Consider the following 21,560-nt stretch of genomic DNA (forward strand, 5'->3'; position numbering starts at 1 on the left):
GCTCAGCACTGAGGAACAAAGGGAAGGCTGGCTTCACGTAACCTGCCAGCAATGCCTCTGTCTATACACTTGTGCTTTGAACCAGCCTGACCTTGTCATCGACTGTGACCCTGCGGCTCCTTTCGGAAGGCGCAGCTTTCCCAGCTGTTCCCATCCCACATCCAGTCATTAGTCCTGCTAAGATTAGCACCTTTGGTCTGTCTCTGCTGAATAACCCCTGCTATTTTTAGGCAGTTTCTCAGATTTGTCAAGATCATTCTTAACTGTAGTTCTGAGCTTCACCATACTTGCAGCCCGTCCCAGCTCCGAGCCTTCTGAAAATTTAATACTCATCTATTTTATCATTTATTACTGTGTGGATCCAGATCCTCCCTTGGTTTGATCTTCTCATCAGTTCAGAAACTGTAGATCACCACCTTCTTGTTACCTGTTGCTATTCAGTCAGCTTTACACCTGTCCTTTCATGCCATAATCAAGGCCACAAGTCTCTGCTTGATTCAAATAACCCCATGAACACTGTAAAAAACTTCAGAGAAGTGGAGATGCAGACACTTGTCCTAAGCACTAGGCCTGCAACACTAACAGAAGAAAGTGGTACTGCAAGATAATCCTCTAAGCTTCTTGCTTTCCCTTTTGGGTCATCATTCTTCCCCAGACAACTAATTTACCTGCTAATACACCGCCCTGACAGAGGTGAAAAAATATCTTGGCAACATTAATGCTAGGCAATTTGAAAATATCTTTGCCTTTACATCAAACAAGCTTCATCTCTACACAATTTCGTTTGTCCACCTCCAAAGACTGACAGCTTCAGTTTCTAAAAGCTTTTAAAATGCCACACTTAAAGGGGACACAGATTGGGTGTGAGAGACATTCTCTCAACTCAATATTTTCCCCAGCCCAACTTGTGCTGGATCTAATTTAATCAAGGACTTTTCTGCATAATTTTATTCCTGACAGCCCATTATATTTCAAGCCTGGAAATGTTATTGGTGAAAGTTACCCAGAGGACTGATAAACCTGCTAAGCAGCTGGCACACATAACCTGAAAGCTCAAGCACAGTTGCAATGCAATTACCTCCGTTCCCAGTGGGAACCCAAGGCAAGTGTACAGAGAGGTCAATTAGCAAAGCACCCCCTTCCAGCATGGCAGTGCTAATTAGGATAAAAAGCTTATCTCACATCAGTTTTACTCACAGTACCTGCTAAGAAAAGCACAGGCCTGACGTGAGCACATACAGGATCTATGTATATGGAAGTTTGTGGTTTTCTCCCTTACCTTTTCTGGCTCTTCTTGCAGTTGCTGCTGATCTCTGCTCTGTATGTTACAAAACCTTTGGCTATGGGCAACACAGCGTTTCAAGGGCTCGTCGTCGCTGTCAGAATCTACACAGGGTGCTGAGGAGCTCTTTGACTTGAAAGTGTACTTTCTGTAAATCAAAAACAGGGCTGTAAAACACTGTAGCAATTGCACAAAGCTGTTTTGAAGCACCCATCAAAGCAGCGTTACACCACAGGGCACTACAGTTTGGGGAATAAACGGCAACACTTGGCAATACAATTATTATTAACACAGCAGGCAGGTTTTCAGAAAAGGTCTATTTTACCAGGTCAACTCACCATCTACTTCAAGCCTGCAACTTACAACATTAACAGTTACTAAGTGTGTGGCTCTTGCCTCCCAGGCCAAGGATCCTACACCTTCATTACTTAGCAATCCCAGACAGCACTCATTCCAGTCGAGTCTCAACGCTTGGCACACACAATCTGACATCTGAAGTTTACCAAGCTGGACATGAGACTTCCCATATCATTACTAGGATATTAAAAGCACAAAATCGGCCCAAGCTTTTCACTTTCCCTGTTTGCTCTTTCATGAAGATAAATTCTTGCTCTTTAGAACAAAAGGGAGGCTGGGGAAGTCGTGATTTCTGCTTGGTTAGGAAAGCTGGTCTTTAAGTATTCCACAACACAAAGCTATGCACTGTGATATCACATTTCTCACTAGATCAAGATCTGGCCTTTCAAATTGGCCTATAAAAACAACGCCCTCTCATCTTTGCAAATAAACAAGCTCAAGGAACTAACCACCTGTTCCCAGAAAACACACGGGGGCTCCAGAGAGCCAGAACAGAGAGGCAGACTGCAGAAACAGAAATATTTTGCTTATCTATGTGATTTGCAACTACAAATGTAAGTTACTTTGAGACATCTGGCACTGGCAAATTGTTTCTACAAGTTAAATCTGGTTCTCATTCTGATGCTCAGCCTTCTGTCTGAAAAAACCAACATCTTAGAAAAACTCAAAGGTTCTCAAAAGAAGCACTAAGGTGATCATGTCAACTAGGCAAATTGTACCACTGGGGTTCATTTCAACTAGCATGTAACACCAAAAAAATCTCAGATATGAGAAAAAGACAGCAGCTGAAATAATTCACTACAATAGAAAAAATAGGAAAACAGTAATATAAAATGGAAAAAGTTTAAAGATAGAAGAAGAATAATTAGAAAATGTGAAAATGCCTTAAAAATTATCCCATGAACCCCAAGGCCCTGGGCATTTCAGAGGTATAACTCACCTACAAGGTGTGGAAGTGCTTATAGTACAGGAATTCACCATTTGAGAGGCTTTCAACGGACGGGAGCTATTAAGAAAGCAAAGTATTTATTGCAGCAGTTACAGTCCTTAAGAAATAAGCATTTACTTGTCTGCTATGCATGCAAATCCATGACCAAAGTAGTAAGTAAAACACCATTATGTACTTGCTAATTGCTTAGATTTAGAGTAGTAACTCCATCATGCTATAAATATACAACAGTTGTTCAAAACCATATATAATCCTTTAAACTTGATTCACTTCTTAGTGATGCACCCTCAGGGACAAGCTGGCAAATTAAAGGCTTTGGGCTCCCAATGTCAAGACAACTCATTCCTTCGTTTTTTATTCCCACCAACACTTGAGTTCCTGCTCCCAAACCACAGTCTGCAGCTGCTGTCTGGATCAGCCGGTTTTCTGGCATGTCCCATGTCTCTGTTTCTCCTCCTTTACCTAGCTTCTTCCAAACAAACTTCCTGCTCCATTTAATCCTCTCACAGGCTCCTCAGAGCCCATCACCACACACCTCTCCACCAGACGGGTGCCAATGCAGAAATCTTTTCTAATTTCCCCCCTCAAGCTAAGGTTGCTCTCTCCAGCCTGGTTACCCTTCCATTCTCCAGTCAATCAGAATGGTTTTGATGACTGGGAAAAAAAAAGTGCCATTGGAAAGCTATTTCAAACATATTTTTGATTATTTCTGCTCTGGCTATCTTAAGATGTGTTCAAGATTTCTATTGTTAGAAGTGGGCTCTTGGAAAACATCCATCCAAATCTCAACCACCACTAAACATTCAGCATAAGAACACATGCCCCACTGCTGAACACGTTCACCAGACGTGTCCTAACTCACTACAGCTACTGTGGTCATGTCACTAGGCAGGGACCACCAGAGACCTGAGGCCTCTTGTTCCTTATTCTGCCACAGACTTCCTGTGTGACAACTGGCACAGTTAATCTCTGTCTCTCAGGACACACAGCTGTACAGAAATAACTGCCATAGGGAAAGGGAAAGAGTATTTCCAGCACATGAAGAGCCCAGATACCACAGTGGCACAGAAAGGACAATGAAGAATGAACGACAGCATGGGAGGTGTCAGTGGAAATTAGCAGAAAGAGGTAGGTTGTTACGTCTCCTAAGCAGAGTTAAGTGTGTTGGGAAGGGAAAGGGAATCTAGAGTATTTTGGCCTGAAAGGCATACATTTTAGAAATTACTAACAAAAGTTAAAAAGGATAGAAAGCTATTTTTGAGGACAGTGAAAAATTCTATCTTAACAAGTACTTCCTAGATAATACACCCCCAACTCTTTCTCTTGGTTCTGTGGTCCTTCCTTTCCACACATATTCTCACGATGGCACCATTACAAACTAGTCACACATCTGAAGCTGCGGAATTTTAGTGTTTCCTTGCCCAGACATCTTCTGGAGGAGATCTGACAGCTGCCTACCTTGTGGCACGTGTGCTTAACATGGCATGGATCACTCACATGTTGTACACTTACATTGCAGAATGGACACTCCATCCCAGTGTCAGTGGTAGCCTAGTGCTTTCTGTGCAGTGTGAAAGCAGGGTTAAATATCTTGGAATAACAACCTGCTGCCCAACTTTATGATTGAGAGACAGTGCTACATTGAAGCTGTATCGTTTCAGATGAAGAATTAGGACCCTGGGAGACAGGAGAGAAGGACAAATGTTAATCTCAAGACAGAAGTCAGAAAAAAAAAATATCTAAGTAGCACTGTTAACAAAATGCATTCACCTGACAAACAGGTTATTACTTTGGGGTGGCAGGGAAACACTCTTATCTGGCAAGAGATAGGTGATTACTCTCCTGTCCATCACTCAACTTCATACAAAGTGCAGGCTCTGCTGACCCAGGAGGCTTCCTGCTTTGATCTGCATCAACTTACTCTTCCCTCAAGCAGAAGCAAGCAGCTCTTACCAAACTTGTTATTTCTGCTACGCAGCGAGAGGCAGGAAACAATTGAACTGTTACCCTGATAGGCCAGAGTACTACTGTATCCAGATTTGCAGGGCTGTGAAGGAGGGATCACACAGCTGCCCAAAACTGAGGAGGAACTGTGCTCAGCACAAGGTGTGTACTTGAAATATCTGTCATGACACTTTCTCTCCCAAAGAGCTTTTGATCACAACAGCACGAGGAGCGTGGAAAGGCCTCCTCAGGCTGAGTCTTCTCCCCTGTGCTGCGCTGCCTATTCAGACCACGCAGCTGTATCACCACTGAAGCTGTTCAAACACTGTCACAAGGGTTTTGCAGTGCCAGCAGAATGACACCGTTTAAGCGAAACACAAGCTAACTACCCAGTGCCTGGGTTCAGTATGAGCACACCTGGGACAAGGACACAGGCCAGAAAGTCATCCAACAGGCTCTTTAGCTTTACATCCCGGGAGAAAACGATCCCTCCCTCCAAGCACCTCCACTCTAAATAATGAGCCAAACCCAGCCAGAGGGTCAGGCACTATCGAGCATGCCATTAACCCTTCTTCCTCAGAGTGCCATGGCTTACTGAGACAGAAAACAGGCATCAGCTCAGGAAGAACTGATCAAAGCAACACCCTCTATATACTTTCTGGCACTGATGCCTCCAACTCATTTCTGCCCATCAGCTGAGCACAGAACATCCAGCTTCCAGAATACCTTTACCATTTCTGTTTCACTCACAACCCAGAAACTCAGAGAAAAGGGGAAGGGGAAAACTCAGCCCTCCTTGGGGAATGATAGAAAAATACAAAAAAACAGAGTTGCAGAGGGTGCCCAACAGACCTTCTTTATAGAGGGAAACTAAAGCACAGCATGAAGACTACTGTCTGAATGTGTGTCCCTCTCAAATGCTGTCCTACCCATTTTCACTCTTCAAGGAAATTTTGCTTGCACTTCTGCAGCAAATGCTTCCAGAAAGAGCGGAACAGCTGTCAACACTTACCTGGGAAGCCTGTTGAACTTGTGTGTGACAACAGCCGACTTTCCATTGCACTTCTCACAGGAATACTCAATCTCCTCTGCCTAAAAGAACAGAAAAATGTCTAGTGAAACAGAAGACATTAAACAGATCTCAGGAGGAAAAAAAAAAACAACCCCAAACATATCACTTGACTGTCACAGAAGCTCTTCAAAAGAGCAGTTGCACTTAAAACTATAATTACTCACAACATGACCTAACAAGAAGGCATCTAGATGATCAGAGAACAGGTAGCAGAGCTTACAGTTTAACAACCTATCTAATGATACAGGGAAATTTTCCTTCAAGCCTATTGCAAACCAGTGAATTAGCTACTGTAGGGACAAATTAGCTTCCAAGGAGACGGGACAATCTCACAAGGTTTACAGTTTTCTCTGCCATGCACAGCATTATTTTTTTTTTTCCTAATAACCTTTGGTGAAGGAAAATTTGCCATGAAGTTTTCTCTCTCTTGTTCAAAGCCTCAACTTTGTTCCTGGAAAGCCATCCTCATTTAAACTCGCCAAGGATGCGATGCATGAGGAGAGTTTTGAACCAACAGCAAAAGAGGAAGCATCACTGTGCTGAAGTTATGTGACTTAGCCATGAAACATTTCTACACTCCTTTTAAGTGAGGCCAAATGACACCACTATTATCTTTTTTTCCTAAAACCTTCACCATCTTGTAGAAGAATAAGCACATCGATTATTCTATCTGCTGAAAACACTGTCTCTAAATGGAGGAAAAAAACCACAGGTCTGTCTCAAGATAGGATAAAATACAGCACTAATTCACAGACCTAAGTCTCATTTTTAGCTTTCAGAAACCTCACCTTGAAGCTCTACTTACAAAATGAACACCCACATATTACAGCTATTTTTTTTAATTATTATTTCTGCATGACCTTTTTCCTCCATGCTAATTTAGGCCAGTACACGAGCTGTTGAAGCATCCCAGGCCAGGAGAGGAAGCAGCAACTCCCTCAATCTGACAGCCTCCCTTCTCTCCTTTGTATTTATGTCTCAACTCTTCCACCCCAGAACAGGGAAGTTTACCTGTTTCACAGCAGAATCGTAAGGATCTGTGAATTTCTGCACAGCATTTTACAGTAAAATCCCTGTATCCTGTTAACATACAAGCCTCAGAAAAAGTGCAGGCTTAATTACCTCACATGCCTGCAATCACCGTCACAGAACCTAATCATCAGCTATACAATCAAAATTTCCCTGTGGCACATAACCTACACACACTCCAAAGCAAATAACACCCCCCCCACACCAAACCACAAACCCACATACCCGAAAAAAGAGGTCAAGGGAATCCTGGATGGATCGGGAAGGCAGCAGCTTCTTTCTTCGAGGAAGGTCAATGGAGAGGTCATTGAACTGCTCTCGTTTAGTGACTGTTTCACCACACCTAAACAAGAAACATGCTTCTGGTGAAAAACCTACTTGACATTAATGAGAACGTACATTTTCCAGGCTTAAGTCACCCCCTGGTAAATAGATGCCTCTTGATCAATCTATTTTTACTCATCAAGATGAAATTGATTGATGCTTATGACAAAGCTGAATTTTAGGATTTCACTTCGGTGCTTTAGAAGTTGAAAGGGTGCAAAATTTGTGCAAGGGTGAAATTGGAGAGGCAAGTGGTCAGCATACAGGGAATTGAAGTGGCTACTACGTAGCTGAACACATCTTCTTCATTCAGCATCCTCTGGAGAAGTGAGACCAGCCCAGAAGGAAGGAAAACCTAGAAACACTGTGAAACTACTTTTAGGGGGGGAGAAAAAAGAAAAAAAAAAAAAAAGAGTAGAGTCTACCTTAAAAAAAAAATTTTTAAAAGTCTCAATCTTCTGAGACCCACATAGTTATTTACCTTCAATAATTATTACCTGCATGTAATTTAATTATTTTAGGGAACTAATGCAGTACACACAAAGCAATATTCCCAAACATCTGTGTTCATGAAAACTCTGTGGAATGCAGCACCCTGTATGGAAATTTGCTGCACAGGTCATACAAAATGAATGCCCAGACATACCAGCTTATACCTTTTTCCACAATAACCTAGAGAGACAGAAGAAAATGCTGATCCTTGGAAGCCCATAGAAAGAACAAATTTAAACCATGGCTTCCCAATCTTTTTTAGGAGGAAAAATTATTTGGCTGAGCCTCCCTTTTTTTCCCCCTCTTTATTCTTGTACAACCAGTACACAGAAAGCAAAGCACAGAGGCTTTCCATTGGGTATGCAATGAAGAGCTAAATGGTATGGGACTGTTTAAGGGCAGCCTGCAGGAGCAGATGGCATGGTGTGAGGTTTACACAGCATCTCTAGACCACAGAGTGTCTTCTCAGTATCTAGCTTCAGAAAGAACACGGCTCTTAGTTCTAGTTACAGCTTGCAGGTGAAGTCAGGCAAGATGGAAACACTTCCCAGTCTTTTCAAGTAGGTATGAGAAAAGGTCTCAAGCATACTTACATTTTGCAAATGATAGAATGCTGAACCTCAAACTCTAAGTTACTGATAACTGGGCAGGTATAAACTTTGGTGGCTGAGAGGTCATCAGAAGCCCGTCCAGGGGTGTTATCCTCATTGGGGATTGGCTCACTCTTCCAAGTTTTGTTTAACTTTTCCATGTCCTCCTTCAGCTGGTCCAGACACTGGCTCAGGAACTCATGCGCATCCTACACACGGGGTAAACTCCTCACAGTGATTTTGTACAACTTCATTCAGTATCTCTCTCAGACACACACAGACTGAGGAAATGATGTCTGAGCCCACTGCAGTTGGCAGTACTAAGGCAGTTCTCTAACAACCATCAGCAGGCAACCATCGTTCAACCCAAAGCTAACATCAATGTCAAACAGAGCTGAAGCTCAACAGTTTGATGAACTCCAAACACTGAACGAGCTACATGCAATTGTTTCTAGACAAGAGGATACTTACGTTCTGCATGTACCCAGAGAATCGCTCTGCAGTAGCTGAAATGGCACTTTTCACCTTCTTGAGCAGCTCTTTCTTAACCTCGGGGCTGCAGACGTCCTTCTTCGCAAGTAGATGGGCAAAGCGTCTGCAGGAGTCAATGCCATGAAACACTGATTGGCTTTCCAGGACTTCAGAGAAACAAAATAAACCTCATACCTCATCTTAAGAGTCTCTAAAAGCTTTTCTCCTGTGATAAGTGGTTTAGGGGTTCTGTATGAAAATATCTCATATATAATTAACCTTTTCCATTTCAAGTCTTTTGAAACCTCATTTGAGGCCATCATTGGAACACTACCCAAATGAACATTTCCACAAATTTTTGAGGTAAAAGAGCCTTATAAAGATCTAGAAACTTATTTCTACTATATCTTTTAAAATGAGAGAGAAAAAAAAAAAGCCCACAACCACAATGCTTTTTGAAAACACTTGTACTTATAGGAGATGTGAAATCACATGGCATCAAAGTGATACCAAATCATTAAATTCAACTTGCATGGTCATTCTGGTTTCTATTTTTCTTTTTTTTTTTTTCAATTGTTATGTTTCCACTCAGCTTCAAGCCTTACTTCTCATGGCAGTAAATCATTACCACAGAGAAAAAGAAAGAAAAGAGAGATGTAACAAAGAGCCATGTGGAATTCCTTGATTCAAACTGTAAGTAGTGTTACTGGTAGCTTTGTTAAAAACCTAGTGACATTGACTTCACCTGTGCCACTCTGTTATTGTGATTTACTCATCTTTTACAACTGCTTTACCATTTCACAGGAAATATACACCCAGGATATTTGAAGCACAAGAGCTTTGCTTACAGTACATGGAAGAGGTCATGTTCCATGACACACAAAAAATGATAAAGGAAAGAAACAAGAGACCTGGGCAATCTCCTCCCACCCCAAACCAGCAAGTAATACTCAAGTTACTCCACGAATCTGATCAGTTTACTGCAGCTCAACAAGTTTCTGCTGTGCTCTACTAACCCTCTGCAACTGCTGGGTGAGGCACAGTAGGAAACAGGCCTTTTCCACCCCAAAGCGGTCGATTGGCCATCAGACCGAATCTGACAGATGCCAAAGCAGATGCTACTGAGCACAAACTCTGAGTTGTAATTCACCACGAGGTCACACGCTGCCCTCCATCAGAGGTGCTGTGGCACAAGCTCTACCCACACAGTTTACAGTTAGGTGTAAAGGGCACAAGGTTCAGAGGTTTTTCTACAAAAATTAGGGAAAGGACATTTCAAGAGGCACCTCTGGTCCCCAGCAGCATAGGAAGAGTTGGAGGAAAACACAGAAAAAAGTAGAATTTACCCCAAAAGATAGAAACCACTACAAAATGGAAAAAAAATGTTTCTGATAACACTGAGCCTTGTTTGGTGAGAGAAAAGCAGCAAAGTACACCAAGGCACATATAAGAAGAATCCTAAACAGGAGAGAGTGGTACTTAAAGCAAACAGCAGTTTGTCTTTGTCAGAGACATGGTGGAATCTGAATGGCACAGGAATTCAAAATTTCAAAGAGAAAGAGAGTCTTACATACTAAAGACACCTTTGGAGTTTCCTGACATGAGGGTTGACTGAACTGAGAGTTCAGCTGAGTTTAGGAAAAGATTATGTATGCAGAACTCAAACACTCTCCACAACTAACAGACAAAGGGTATTTTCCAAAAGGGTGTAAGCCCTCACATATCAGGTGAGGTTAGTGACCAGCCAAAGCCCCAGCTGGCAACGCTTTAAGCAGCAGTTACTCTGCATCTATTTATTTTGCAGTTTCTTGAATTTACTTCTGAAGCATTTCACTCTGACACTGGAAACAGAGTAGAAGACAGAAAAAGACTGCCTGTGGCTCAACATCGTAATTTCTAACATAAAACTCAAAAATGCAGAGAGCTTTAGGATTTATTTTATTACCTACACACACAAATTACCCTCTACAAAGGTCCTTCACGATTACAAAAGTAGTTTCTCAGTAACAAAAGAGAAAATATCCTTCCCAGAAGGTGAATTTTACCTGATAAGCGCATTGAGTGGGATTTTCTTCCATGGGATACCCTGCTTGAGCAAATCATTCGCAAAAGACTGTATTGAAAACAAGGACTGCAGAATGGCATTCATGTAGCAGGTGTTGCCCAAGTTTGAAAACCTGAAGGAAAAATAAGAAATTGAACATGTTATGTGTTTCAATATTTAAACACGGCTCTATGAACAGGTAGAACATCCACCCCAGCTGCTCCTCACAGGGTTCTCACTGGAGCTGTCCTCCCACCCTTAAATCTAAGCTGAAAGCTGGCTGGTGGAGGCACTTATCAGGAAAGCACGTGAGCTTCTGCAATCAAAATCTGGTTTAAAAAGTGTGCATATACACACAAGCTAGACAAATGAACCAAGAAAGGAACATGGATTACCTGAAATTTTTCTCTCTCTCAAATTCTCAGGAAGTGAATTTAAGAATACGTATCTTCTAGACTAGGAAAAGTGCTCCCTGTCTCCACGTTCATTAATTTCAGGATTATTTTTATTCTCCCCAATAAAGAATCCTAAAAAGCCCGTGCACATGTTCTGATGATCAAAGTGTGCACGCTAGTTAAAGTAAATTAAATTTACCCTTGCAGTTGTTGTTGAGGGTGGGTGGAAAGGGGAACTCGGGGTTTGTTCCACCCTGTGTAATCTTGATTAGATCTCATTTTTTTAACAGAAAGAGGAGCAGGCTGAGAAAGGAATCCCAGGCTTCTTTTGGCTGAAGGGGTCTGGGTGGATACACTAGACCTAAAAACATAAAAGGACAGTAAGTGTAAGATTTCTAATGCTTTTCCTTAAATAGCTATAGTCTGTGACACTGGCAGTGCATCACTACAGAAGATAAGGATTGGTAAAGCCATGCAAGACAAATGACATCTATCATAATGCAACAGAGGAGTGAGACTCTATGCTTCCCTGTGGGGCACTTCAGTACTCTGGATAAATTTCCTTACATCCACAGGTGCACACCCAGTGTATCCAAGTCTTTTGTCTTTAAGATATTCAACAGTTCCCCACACTGTATGATGAGGGAAAGAACGTGCAGCATGAGATTACCACTCCTAAAATATGCTTAAAATTCACATCTGGGCCAGAGTCTTCATTTTCAGCCTCTTGTTCTTGTAACCTCTTCGCTCTGGGCCTCAGTCCCTCACGTGTGAAGCACAGACAATGCTGCTTTTCTTCCTTGAATTTGTATCTCATCTATCTAGGGCAGAGACCGACAGTTTGATTGCATGGCATCTGACACAGAAGAACCCCAGCCTCAGGAGGACTCAGTACTACTGAAATAGTATCATTACCGAGTTTCACACCATTTGTTCACTTGTGAAAAATAAAGCAAGGACTCAGTCTAAAGTTGCAGAGATTATACAGAATTGGAAGCTACTAGAGTTGAGATGTCATCTGGATCAGCCACAGTGACTACAGAAGACTTGAGTGACCTATTGCAAGCAGTAACTGGAGTTTGTAGATGTAACTAGAGCAGCCATAGCTGCACTGAACACCTAGCTTGTACTCCTGGGGGAAAACAAAACAAAACCCCACACATTTTATGCATATAAGCTCTGTACCACGTGATAAGCACAGAGGAAACTGAAGCTCCTAATTCCTGTGAAAGAGCTGTCATTTACAGTTCCTGTGAGTGAATCAGTCCTACCTGTCCAGGGTGGAACTGCCAGTGGAATATTCTTTTGATGAGGATCGACTGCTATAGAAGGATGATGACTGCAGTGGTAAAATGCCTTGAAAAACCAGAAAGAGAGGCAGAGAGGTTTGTTCTGGGCAGCTCAGCTATTTATACAATACACAACTTGTTTAAAAAGTATTCAGTCAAAAGGTTTCAAAATCCTCAAATACTGTTTTCCAGAATTGGGTGGGGAAGTCCTAACACATACTTAGAAATGCAAATGAAAATATTAATCATAAGTAAAGAGATGCTGGAGTTTTAATTAACTTACTGTCAAGCTCCATTAAATCCAAACTGCAATACAAAACATTGAAGTCGTTGAATGGCCTAAACTATCAGAAAGAGAATAATATCCAGCTCCTGTTCAAACACACACGACACATGTAACAAAACACTCACTGATTTCCAGTGCAGAGTCCTAAAAACTCAAGGTAAAGATGAAGAAGTGAAAACAGTTACTCTTCACACTCCAAATGCCACAGCACATTACGAGATGCTCAGGGCAAAATACGGTTGTTTCATTGTTCTGGTATCACTGTGTCAGATCCTGAGACTCTAATGCCTCAAACGGTGCCACATAAAAAAATGCTCTCAAGAGTCCAAACCCCTACCCATTACAGTGAATCACACTGTAATTTAGTTTGGATAATGAATAAACATTTGCTTCTATACCAGTTTGAAGTGGTTTGAGCCATGCAGCTTTCAGAAGTGCAGATCCGTGGAGGAAGTTCCCAGGACTGTCACCTGAACTCACAGATTCTAATTCTGACTCTAAAGGAGCCAACCAGATTTTCCTTCAGAGATGAGCATTCACTTCGCAGGCTCCTCCAGCAACATGCACTAAATCAGAATGCACTCAGCAACATCCCCCTAAAAACAAGATCTTGGATAAAAATACTCCCCTTTAAGGAGGAAAGGGGCTCAGTTTTTATTAGTAAAACTGAAGAACAGTACTGCTTACCAGCTTATGTACATACTGTCAATATTTCTACAGTATATATAAAAACCTTGCCACACACCACTATTCCAATAAAACTTTGGTTTTGGCACCAAGTTCTAGCCCCAAAGGGTTTCCCCCTTCCTCCTCTGTGGAAGAGATTGGGAAGCAAAAACAAATGGTACACACTTTCAGCACAAAAGCCAGCCTACAATTCATGTGGGCATCAGCAGCAAAGAGGAGATTTAAAAATAAGAAAGTGAACAAAAAGGAAATCCTTGTGTGTTTATAGAAACCCTCTCCCAAGGGGAAGGGCAGCTTGGAGCAGAGTTTGAAAGTGGCTGTTGAATTTTTAAACAAGCTAGCACGTGGGCTACAGCAGGTACATGGTAGGTTGCCTGGAGAAGCTGTAGCTGCCCCCTCCCTGGCAGTGTTCCAGGACAGCTTGGATGGGGCTTTGGGCAACCTGGGCCAGTGGAGAGTGTCCCTGCCCATGGCAGGGGGTTGGAACTAGATGGGCTTTGAGGTCCCCTCCAATTCAAACCATTCTTTGATTTTATGACCAGCACCCACGTGTAAAGGTCAGGTTAGTGAAGTGGGATAGGCTCTGACAGCTCAGGCAAGTTGTTTGCACCTCCTATATGGGTCTGCAGGGAGCAAGAAAGTTCAGGGCAGAGGGAAAGCGGGTTAGGAGTTGGACTCGATGATCCTTACAGGTCCCTTCTAACTCAGTATATTCTATGACCTCTGCAGCAACTTTCTAAACTAACATTAAGAGGGATAAAACTGTACTGGTCAAGGCTTTACTTTAATTTACTTTATTTTTTATTTTTTACCTGATGTCCTATTTTCCTCTGCCTGCTTCAGATTCAACTGTTTCTCTCTGCTACTGTTCAAGTACTTCCATGCTGGATCACTCAAGGCTTTATTATTCCTACAAATAAACAAGAGTGGATGTCAGTACAGTTTCAGAAGATACAGGATGTTCCTGCTTGATATTTACAACTTGTTTTAAAGCATTTCTTTCCTAGCACCTTTAATACTTGACTAAGGAACAGTTAAGCTTTACTGGCAGGTAAGCTTAACCAATTCTTTAAAATAAGCCTTCTCTCTCAGGATTAAATGCCATTTCAAACATACAGAGGTTATTCTCCAAAAGGCAATTTCCCCTTATGAATTTTGTTTTGAAAATGGTCAAAGCAAGCCCAGTAGAGAAGGGACCTAATGTTATACATATACAGCACATATAACAACCCTGACTAAACTGACAAAGGAAAGGCAATACAGAATTTGCATGTGCCAATTCCTGCAAATCACCTGCTTGAGCAGGCTGTATTTCCCTCATTAATCCCGAAGGCAAACCCCATTTTAAGGGCCTAACAGGTGCAGAAGTTGACTTGTGGCTGGTTTGTACCATGCTGCTGAGACAGGAAACACCCAAACATTCTTCTCAGAAAAAAAACCCCACCTTTACAAATGTACAAAGGGGTTTAAAGTCAAACTAGAAATAATGAGCTACTTACGTTGAAGAATCATTCTCTTTGGGATAATCTTCACTCATTTCTGACCCAGGAGGTTGCATTCTTTTCCTCTTTTCACTGAGGACAGAAGGATTTTGAAGTGGTCATTCTTTCAAAAAGGCTAATTAAGTGATCCTCTTCCAACCAAACTCCTCAATGCCTACTGCACATTTTCCACCTATCTTCCACTATCTCCATTTTTACAGCACAGCATACAGAGGGGAATTTGGTCTGCCCAATTCCTAAGTTGTTCATAAATCTCTAGTGCCAGGATGAACCAGAGGCTAGAAAAGCACTTATTAACATTCTGTTACGAGTAACAGCAAACCCAGAGGAAGACAACATATTTCCTTCTTACTCCTAGGTTTACTGACTTCCACCTGCAGCTCTACAGAGAGATGAATTTTAACAACAACATAAGAAGGGTATAACACTCCTACCGATTCTCCAACAAGCCCGTTCTGTGAGGGACAGATGATGCAGGAGATGCTGAAATGTTCACCCTGTTGCTAGGTGTTCCAGTTCCAGGGGAATTCTTAACTGATGCTCTCGCTGGGGTACCCAGCACCTTGCGAAAGGGATTTTCCTCCTTGCTTTCCACAGTCACTCTTTTGGGAGGAGCCTGCAAAGCCCGAGTGGAGGGGGCCAGGGAGAAAACAACACCAGAGTGAGAAACAGGACCCTCTTTAGTTTAATCCAGCATTTACATGGATGCTTTACTTGCTACAGTGTAGCATCCAAAAGCAGAAAAACACTACTTGTAATAGATTAAGAGAAACTCTACTCCAGTAACCCATTTCCCTGCTCATTTTCCAGCACTAAGTCAGCTGGACTTCAGTTTTAAAAATCTCTTTCGCATACTTTGACATTAGAACACCCAAGGCACGATCCCTAACTACCCCCAGATCAATCCTGGGCAGTATTCAAAGGAAAAAAAGCCGTATTAAAAACTACACAACTACAACAATGCCCTGAAGGCCTTGGGCCAAATGAGTGCCACATGTAATGCAATGGAAAGAGCTAATAGTTGGTCGACTAAGGAATGTCAGTTAATTTTAGACTTGAAAACTAAACGTGTCTAATCTTACCACTGTACACACAGCCTTAGAAATTTACTCTGATGCTGTCTTCAAACAACATGTAAAGTTTGTTTTGGGACAATGGCAAAAACTTTCTCCCTCAGGGTGGTAATGCAAGTATATTCACAGAGATAACGAAGTAAATTAAAGCTGGTAGATACGCCGTGAAATCTTTGTTATGCAGGAACAAAAGGAAGAACAAAAAATATTTTGAAGGAAGATCTCTTTCAGGGAAAAGTCTGCAAAATTTACACAAAAAAAAAAATCTGAGCAGAACACCACAAATCCAGTAACTTTCTTCTGGGTCAAACTGGGTCAGCAGCTTTTCAACACATACATTTGGCTGAACTCATTAAGACCTCCGCTGACTATAATACATTCAGCTGCTAGATAAGGTGTTCAGTATAAACAGATAGGCAGAACTATGTGGGAAACAAGTCTTAATTATGTGCTTTCCCCCCCTCTTTCTGCTTTCTCCTCTGCCTGACTGATATCTCAGCATGAAGAACATTGTTTTCCCCAGCTAGGCAGTGACCTTTCTTAATCGTACAGAACATACGGTTCCTTGTGTGCAAGACACCATCGCCAACCACTCTCTATACATCTATTACAAGCCCTCTCGATGCACAGCTATTACAACATACAATAAGAAAATGAGAGGAGGAAATGAATGAAGTTAAATTAAAGGAAGGAGAGGGAGAGGAAAACCTTGAACAATTAAACAAACCTGGTTCTCTATATGAGAGAATTGTCTGTTCGCTTCCTTCTGTGTGGTCCTGCTGCCCAGCACACCTCCAAAGCTGCCAGATCCCTGAGAGGGTTTCCCAACTGACAGAAAAAGTACACAACATTTGATTTGATTGTCATTTAACTGATTGGCATTCTTAGTTGTAAGATGTTATTTAGCTGGAGTTGGATTTGGAAAGGACACACTAGATTTCTTGCCAAGAGTACAAGTACAATGTTCTGAGGGCACAGACATAAGCACACGTTTATGGATATCCCTTATACTCCTCATTTACTCTGTTGGTAGTAAAGTTCCTGTCCTTAAAAAGAATAAAATAGAAGTAGTAAAATAAAGAGGAAAGAGATTGTGCATATGTGATGCAAAGAAGAGTTTTACAGATACCAACACGCTCACAACAATTCCTACATGTGTAATCTCTGCTTATTGTTCAGCACGACAGAAGTACACTATGAGAGAAGCATGTAACAAAAATCAGGGTCCAGAGGGAGGAAGAAGCATTTACACAAACGGGAAGAAAGTTGGTAACACCAGGAGGACAAAAGAGCTGAGGATGAAAGAGAGGACCGACCCCTCCCCAGAGGTGACCCACAGCACCCGCACGTACCGGTATGGACCTTGTCTTGAAGGACTGCATCCAAATACATCCGCATTTCATTTGCGTCCTTGAACGGCACCTTGTCGATGGTCAGGAAGCTGGTGTCCTTTAGTGTCAGCATCAAGCAGCACAGTTTTCTACCGTTTGGTCGTAAGGTCACAGTTTTAATGTTATGGCTTAGCTGAAAACAAGAAAGTGATGGTAAACAGAAATCCATTTTTAAAAGGCCAACACGCACTTAAAAGTCAAGCAAAACACTTCACACAGAGAGGGTAAGAGGCACTCACACCAAAACGCTTCTCCTTGCTCCACTTCAAGCAAACATTAAACCTCAGAGAATTAACGCAAGTGGTGATCTTGGAAGCTGACGGAACTCAAAGGATGGTATTGTTATAGCTCAACAGTCGTTATATTCCTGGATAATCTTTCTGAAACTTGCTGTGATATTAAGTGTGACTTTTTTGAACCTAAGCAATAAGAGCTTCATACACTCTCATTTAGCTGTCTGAAGCTTCCACATCAAGTTTGAAATATAATTTGAGATGAGGACAGTTTTAAATGTTAAGTGCCAACTTCTACTCACTTCATAGTTTTCTCTCAGGGGAGAGTTTTGACATAGCCTAAAAGATTGGGGAAGGCAGTACGCAAGTAGGAAACAGGCTTAGTCTGTATGCAACATTATAACAACTAAGAGGTGTCAAAGTTTTCCGAGTTACAATCGAGCACAAGAATACTTTTAGGAAGAATTTGTGCTCCCTAATAATGCTGCTGCTACTTTATTATACCATTACTTGTTACTTCGTGCTAAGCCACCCCTAAGAACTCTCAGTAAAGGAAGGCTCTAGTAACCACGCGGGTTGAGGAAGCAGAAGAGTATCTCCCACCTGCAGACTGTGTAGAAGTTCCACAGTACATACCCAAGTATAATCTCATTTTCACTCCCCTTCCCCTTTTCTGTTTAACTCTTCATTTTGCTGCTGCTTCTTTGGCCTTGGCTAAGGTCAGACACCTGCTACACAATGACCTCCACACCGGAACACTGACACGCTCGATGCTTCACACAAGATTGGAAAGCACAGCCAAGGTCACCAGACACTAACAAGACAGGGTAGAAACACTGCCCATCAGACTGCAGCCTTCTAATCCGGCCTGCCCCGCGTTCTGCCTCACTACAGACCCAAATAACGACGATGAATTAACAGGCACAAACACAAATTACACTCCAAGGCCAAAGTTTCACTGTATGTGGCTCCAAAACCTGTCTTGTCTCCTTCAAGTTACACACAAGTTTAAAAATAACAACTGTTTCTGATTTATATTTAAATTCGTTTGGGTCTATAAAAGACTGAGCTAGTAAGTCAAAGGCACTCCGTGGCCTTCAGAGAGATTTCTTTTGTATTTTTTCCACATGCAGATGTCTAGCTTCTGGGAAAGCCAAACTAGACACAACAGCAGTTTGTAAAAGAGGCTGGAAAACCATCTCATCAGAAGCTAAAGGCTTATTTTGCTCGGAAATTACACTTCTGAAACATTTCACACTCAATCCTTGTGTTTTGGGTTGGGTTTTGTTGTGGGGTTGGGGCTTAATTTGGTGCATGTGTTAGGTTTTTTTTTTAGGGGTGGTGGTAGTATGGGTTTTTTTAAAAAATATAAGCTCTAAGTGTCTTCAAAGACCTAAAAAATGAAAAGGGGGGCTCCAAATTTTCATTACTCTCTTAAAACACTGAGCCCAGCGCAACGGGATTACAGTTACTTCACAGTCTCAGTACAAAACAACCTATTTCATCTCAAACTTCTATCCATGAGAAGGCTCCATCCATACTCTCAATGCTCCTGTTAAAACACAGTCAGCCTCACAAGGTCTTGGGAGATGGGATAAACAACACATACCTAGCTCCTAGGACTACACAGCTCTGAAACATCATTGAGCCATATCATATGACTTAAGAAACTTGGTGATGCATCAATTGCCACAGAAAGAAATATAACCAAATATCTGGATCCATTCAAGTGTTCCAATACTGATTTTTTTTTTTTAAAAGAGGTGAAATCACACACAGTTCTCCCAGAGCAGCTTGTTTAAAAAAAAAAAAAAAAAAAAAAAAGAATGCTCCTTCTAAAGTAGAATTATCAGCTGTCATTCCTGAAGCAGGTCACAAAAGCACTGTGACAGAGTGAGGCCAGCTCACACACCTACACTCAAAGGCTGCAGTGTGAGGTGCGGGCAGGGCAGCTCTCCCTGCCTGCTGCTCGCTCCCACCAGTGCTCTCACCCTGGTGCCTGTGTCGCTGAAAGATGAACAAGAGCAGAAAGGCCCTGCTGAGAAAGAACCACCACCCTAACAAAAATAACTGGTCTGAAGATGAGCCTGCTCATTTCCTGCCTCTCCTTCACCTCTCCCAGCCACAAGGTCCCATGCTAACCCCACCAACTGATGCTGTGTTCGGTCCTTTCCACAAGTGAATTCCCATGAAAACCCTCCATGGAGCTCTGGGAGAGATCTGATGAGTGGCAGAGCCAGCAGATGCAAGAAGCTGGGAGTAAAACCTGCCCCTTTAGGCCACAGTTAGCTGTCCTATAGGCTCATCCTCCCTGTGGAACCACCTTCGGAGTCACTGTCATGCCACGTAAACGCTCATCCAGGCAGAAAGCGGCATGTGAGAACAAGCACCCAGGGAAGATATGAGAGGAGGAGGAGACCAGTCTTCTCAGAAGCCACATGGTTAAATCAAACACATAGTCACAGCATCACAGGTGAGAACACTTACATTCTTCTCAAGCCCACAGTAACAGAGGCAGGTGCTACCCACTTACAAGGATTTCCTGGCACTGCGATTCCCAGGCAACACAGGCTGCCAGGCTCTCTGCTGAGACTTCCCAGTGCACTAAGGCAGCAAAACCTGATCTTTCAAGAATGAAGCGAACATCTTCTCACTGACCCCATGCACAGAAGTAAAAGGATCAGAGGAAGGCCTGGTGAACACTGCTGCTGAAAAACAGCCAGGGCATGAAAAAGCAGAAGCCACCTTTCAGATCGGTTTAGGCTGTTAAAAAGTTGCTAAATGCTATAGGACTTTTTTTTTTTTCTTCTCTCCAACTGCTCTTACACACTCTACATATTTTTACATCAGGCTGAAGTTTCTTACAGAAGAATGCTCCCTCACATTTGGTCAATTCAGGGCATTTTGCAGAAAAAAACCCTACGCAGACTGAGCTGAAGCACCTTTTTAATTCAAAAAAAGGCAGCTAAGGCTCAATATGACAACAGAATACCTTTACCCCTGATCTGTATGAGCCTCCCAGTACAGAAGCCACACTGCCTGTTTATACAAGACTGCTGAACAGCAAGTGTTACAAGGGTGCTACCACCGTTACTCTTCAGCTGGGAGAACTGCCAGCACAAAAAGCCTCCTTCTCTGGAGATACTCAAGACCTATCTGGACAACCACCTGTGTGACCTGTCCTAGGGAACCTGCTTTGGCAGTGGGGTTGGACCCAATGGTCTCTGGAGGCCCCTTCCAACCCCCACAATTCTGTGAATTACGTGTAAGTCTTCAGGATCTTCACCTCTAGGTTCTGCAAATGTACCAGTAACAAAGCTTTTACACATTCCAAAAATCCAAACACGGGAGCCACTACACTACATACTTTGGAAACGTTTATCTGCTTTTTGGCTCTTCCCATTCAGTAGTATCTCGATGCTGACCTTGGCAGATACTTTAACAACACACGTGAATAATTTACTGGAGACTTAATACAAAGGGATTAGTGTTCAGGAAACGAGGAACAAGAAGCAGCGACAGAAGGAAGTTTGCGTGACACTCAATAGCCTTGAAGAGGACAGCTGTTCACAAAAGAGCACAATCCACGCACTGCTGAAACAAAAGCCTTAATGTTTGGTGTACCTGAAACGTCTTTGGAATTCCTCCAACATTGTAGTGAACCACTAGACTCACTTTGTTGTCCTTCTCCACAATTTCAAAGCTCCCTTCTTTCCATTTTGTAATCCCAGTCTGCATGCTGCGCATCCGGACAGGGCCGTGCACCTTCAGCGGAGCCATGCCTTCTCAGAGAAAAGAGCTAACAAGAGTAAGCCTGCTCCGCCTCAAAAACCTGTTAAGAGGGAGAAATTCATAACTAGGCAGGCCAGAGAATCTCTGTGGAAAAACTTAAGCGTGGATTGGAGTTTCTGCAGAGGCTCAGCATCGCTGCTGCGTTTAAACACGGCGAAGGAGGGTTCAGGCAGAAGTTGAGGGAAACTTGGATTAGTAAAAATCTCTTCCAGTTTGGGCGGCAGCACTGCAGTTCCCCAGGGCTGGAAGGTGAGCCGCCCCAGACCAGGCACACAAACTCTCCCGAATCCTCACAGCGAGCGCCGCAGGCTTAAGGGAGGAAAAAAGAAGGGGGGAAAAAAAAGCTCCGGAGGGAAGT

General features: G+C 42.5%; 1 protein-coding gene across 1 annotated transcript in view; it reads right to left on the bottom strand.

Moving 5' to 3' along the window:
* The window catches only part of USP37 (ubiquitin specific peptidase 37), a gene marked incomplete at its 5' end in the record, with an annotated part of 33,421 nt that extends 12,231 nt beyond the window's left edge, over window positions 1–21,190 (bottom strand). The window contains 16 exons of the mRNA XM_084265411.1: window positions 1,280–1,430; window positions 2,580–2,645; window positions 4,101–4,265; window positions 5,545–5,624; window positions 6,859–6,976; window positions 8,043–8,248; window positions 8,511–8,634; window positions 10,556–10,687; window positions 11,149–11,310; window positions 12,221–12,305; window positions 14,024–14,121; window positions 14,711–14,785; window positions 15,148–15,329; window positions 16,514–16,614; window positions 17,139–17,310; window positions 21,035–21,190. Coding sequence (XP_084121537.1) covers window positions 1,280–1,430; window positions 2,580–2,645; window positions 4,101–4,265; window positions 5,545–5,624; window positions 6,859–6,976; window positions 8,043–8,248; window positions 8,511–8,634; window positions 10,556–10,687; window positions 11,149–11,310; window positions 12,221–12,305; window positions 14,024–14,121; window positions 14,711–14,785; window positions 15,148–15,329; window positions 16,514–16,614; window positions 17,139–17,310; window positions 21,035–21,190 — 2,073 coding nt within the window. The remainder of the gene's footprint in view (window positions 1–1,279; window positions 1,431–2,579; window positions 2,646–4,100; window positions 4,266–5,544; window positions 5,625–6,858; window positions 6,977–8,042; window positions 8,249–8,510; window positions 8,635–10,555; window positions 10,688–11,148; window positions 11,311–12,220; window positions 12,306–14,023; window positions 14,122–14,710; window positions 14,786–15,147; window positions 15,330–16,513; window positions 16,615–17,138; window positions 17,311–21,034) is intronic.
* Between the last annotated feature and the right edge of the window lie 370 nt (window positions 21,191–21,560).

The sequence above is a fragment of the Gallinula chloropus genome (assembly GCF_964237585.1).
Source record: "Gallinula chloropus genome assembly, chromosome: 5".
NCBI classification, from domain to species: domain Eukaryota; kingdom Metazoa; phylum Chordata; class Aves; order Gruiformes; family Rallidae; genus Gallinula; species Gallinula chloropus.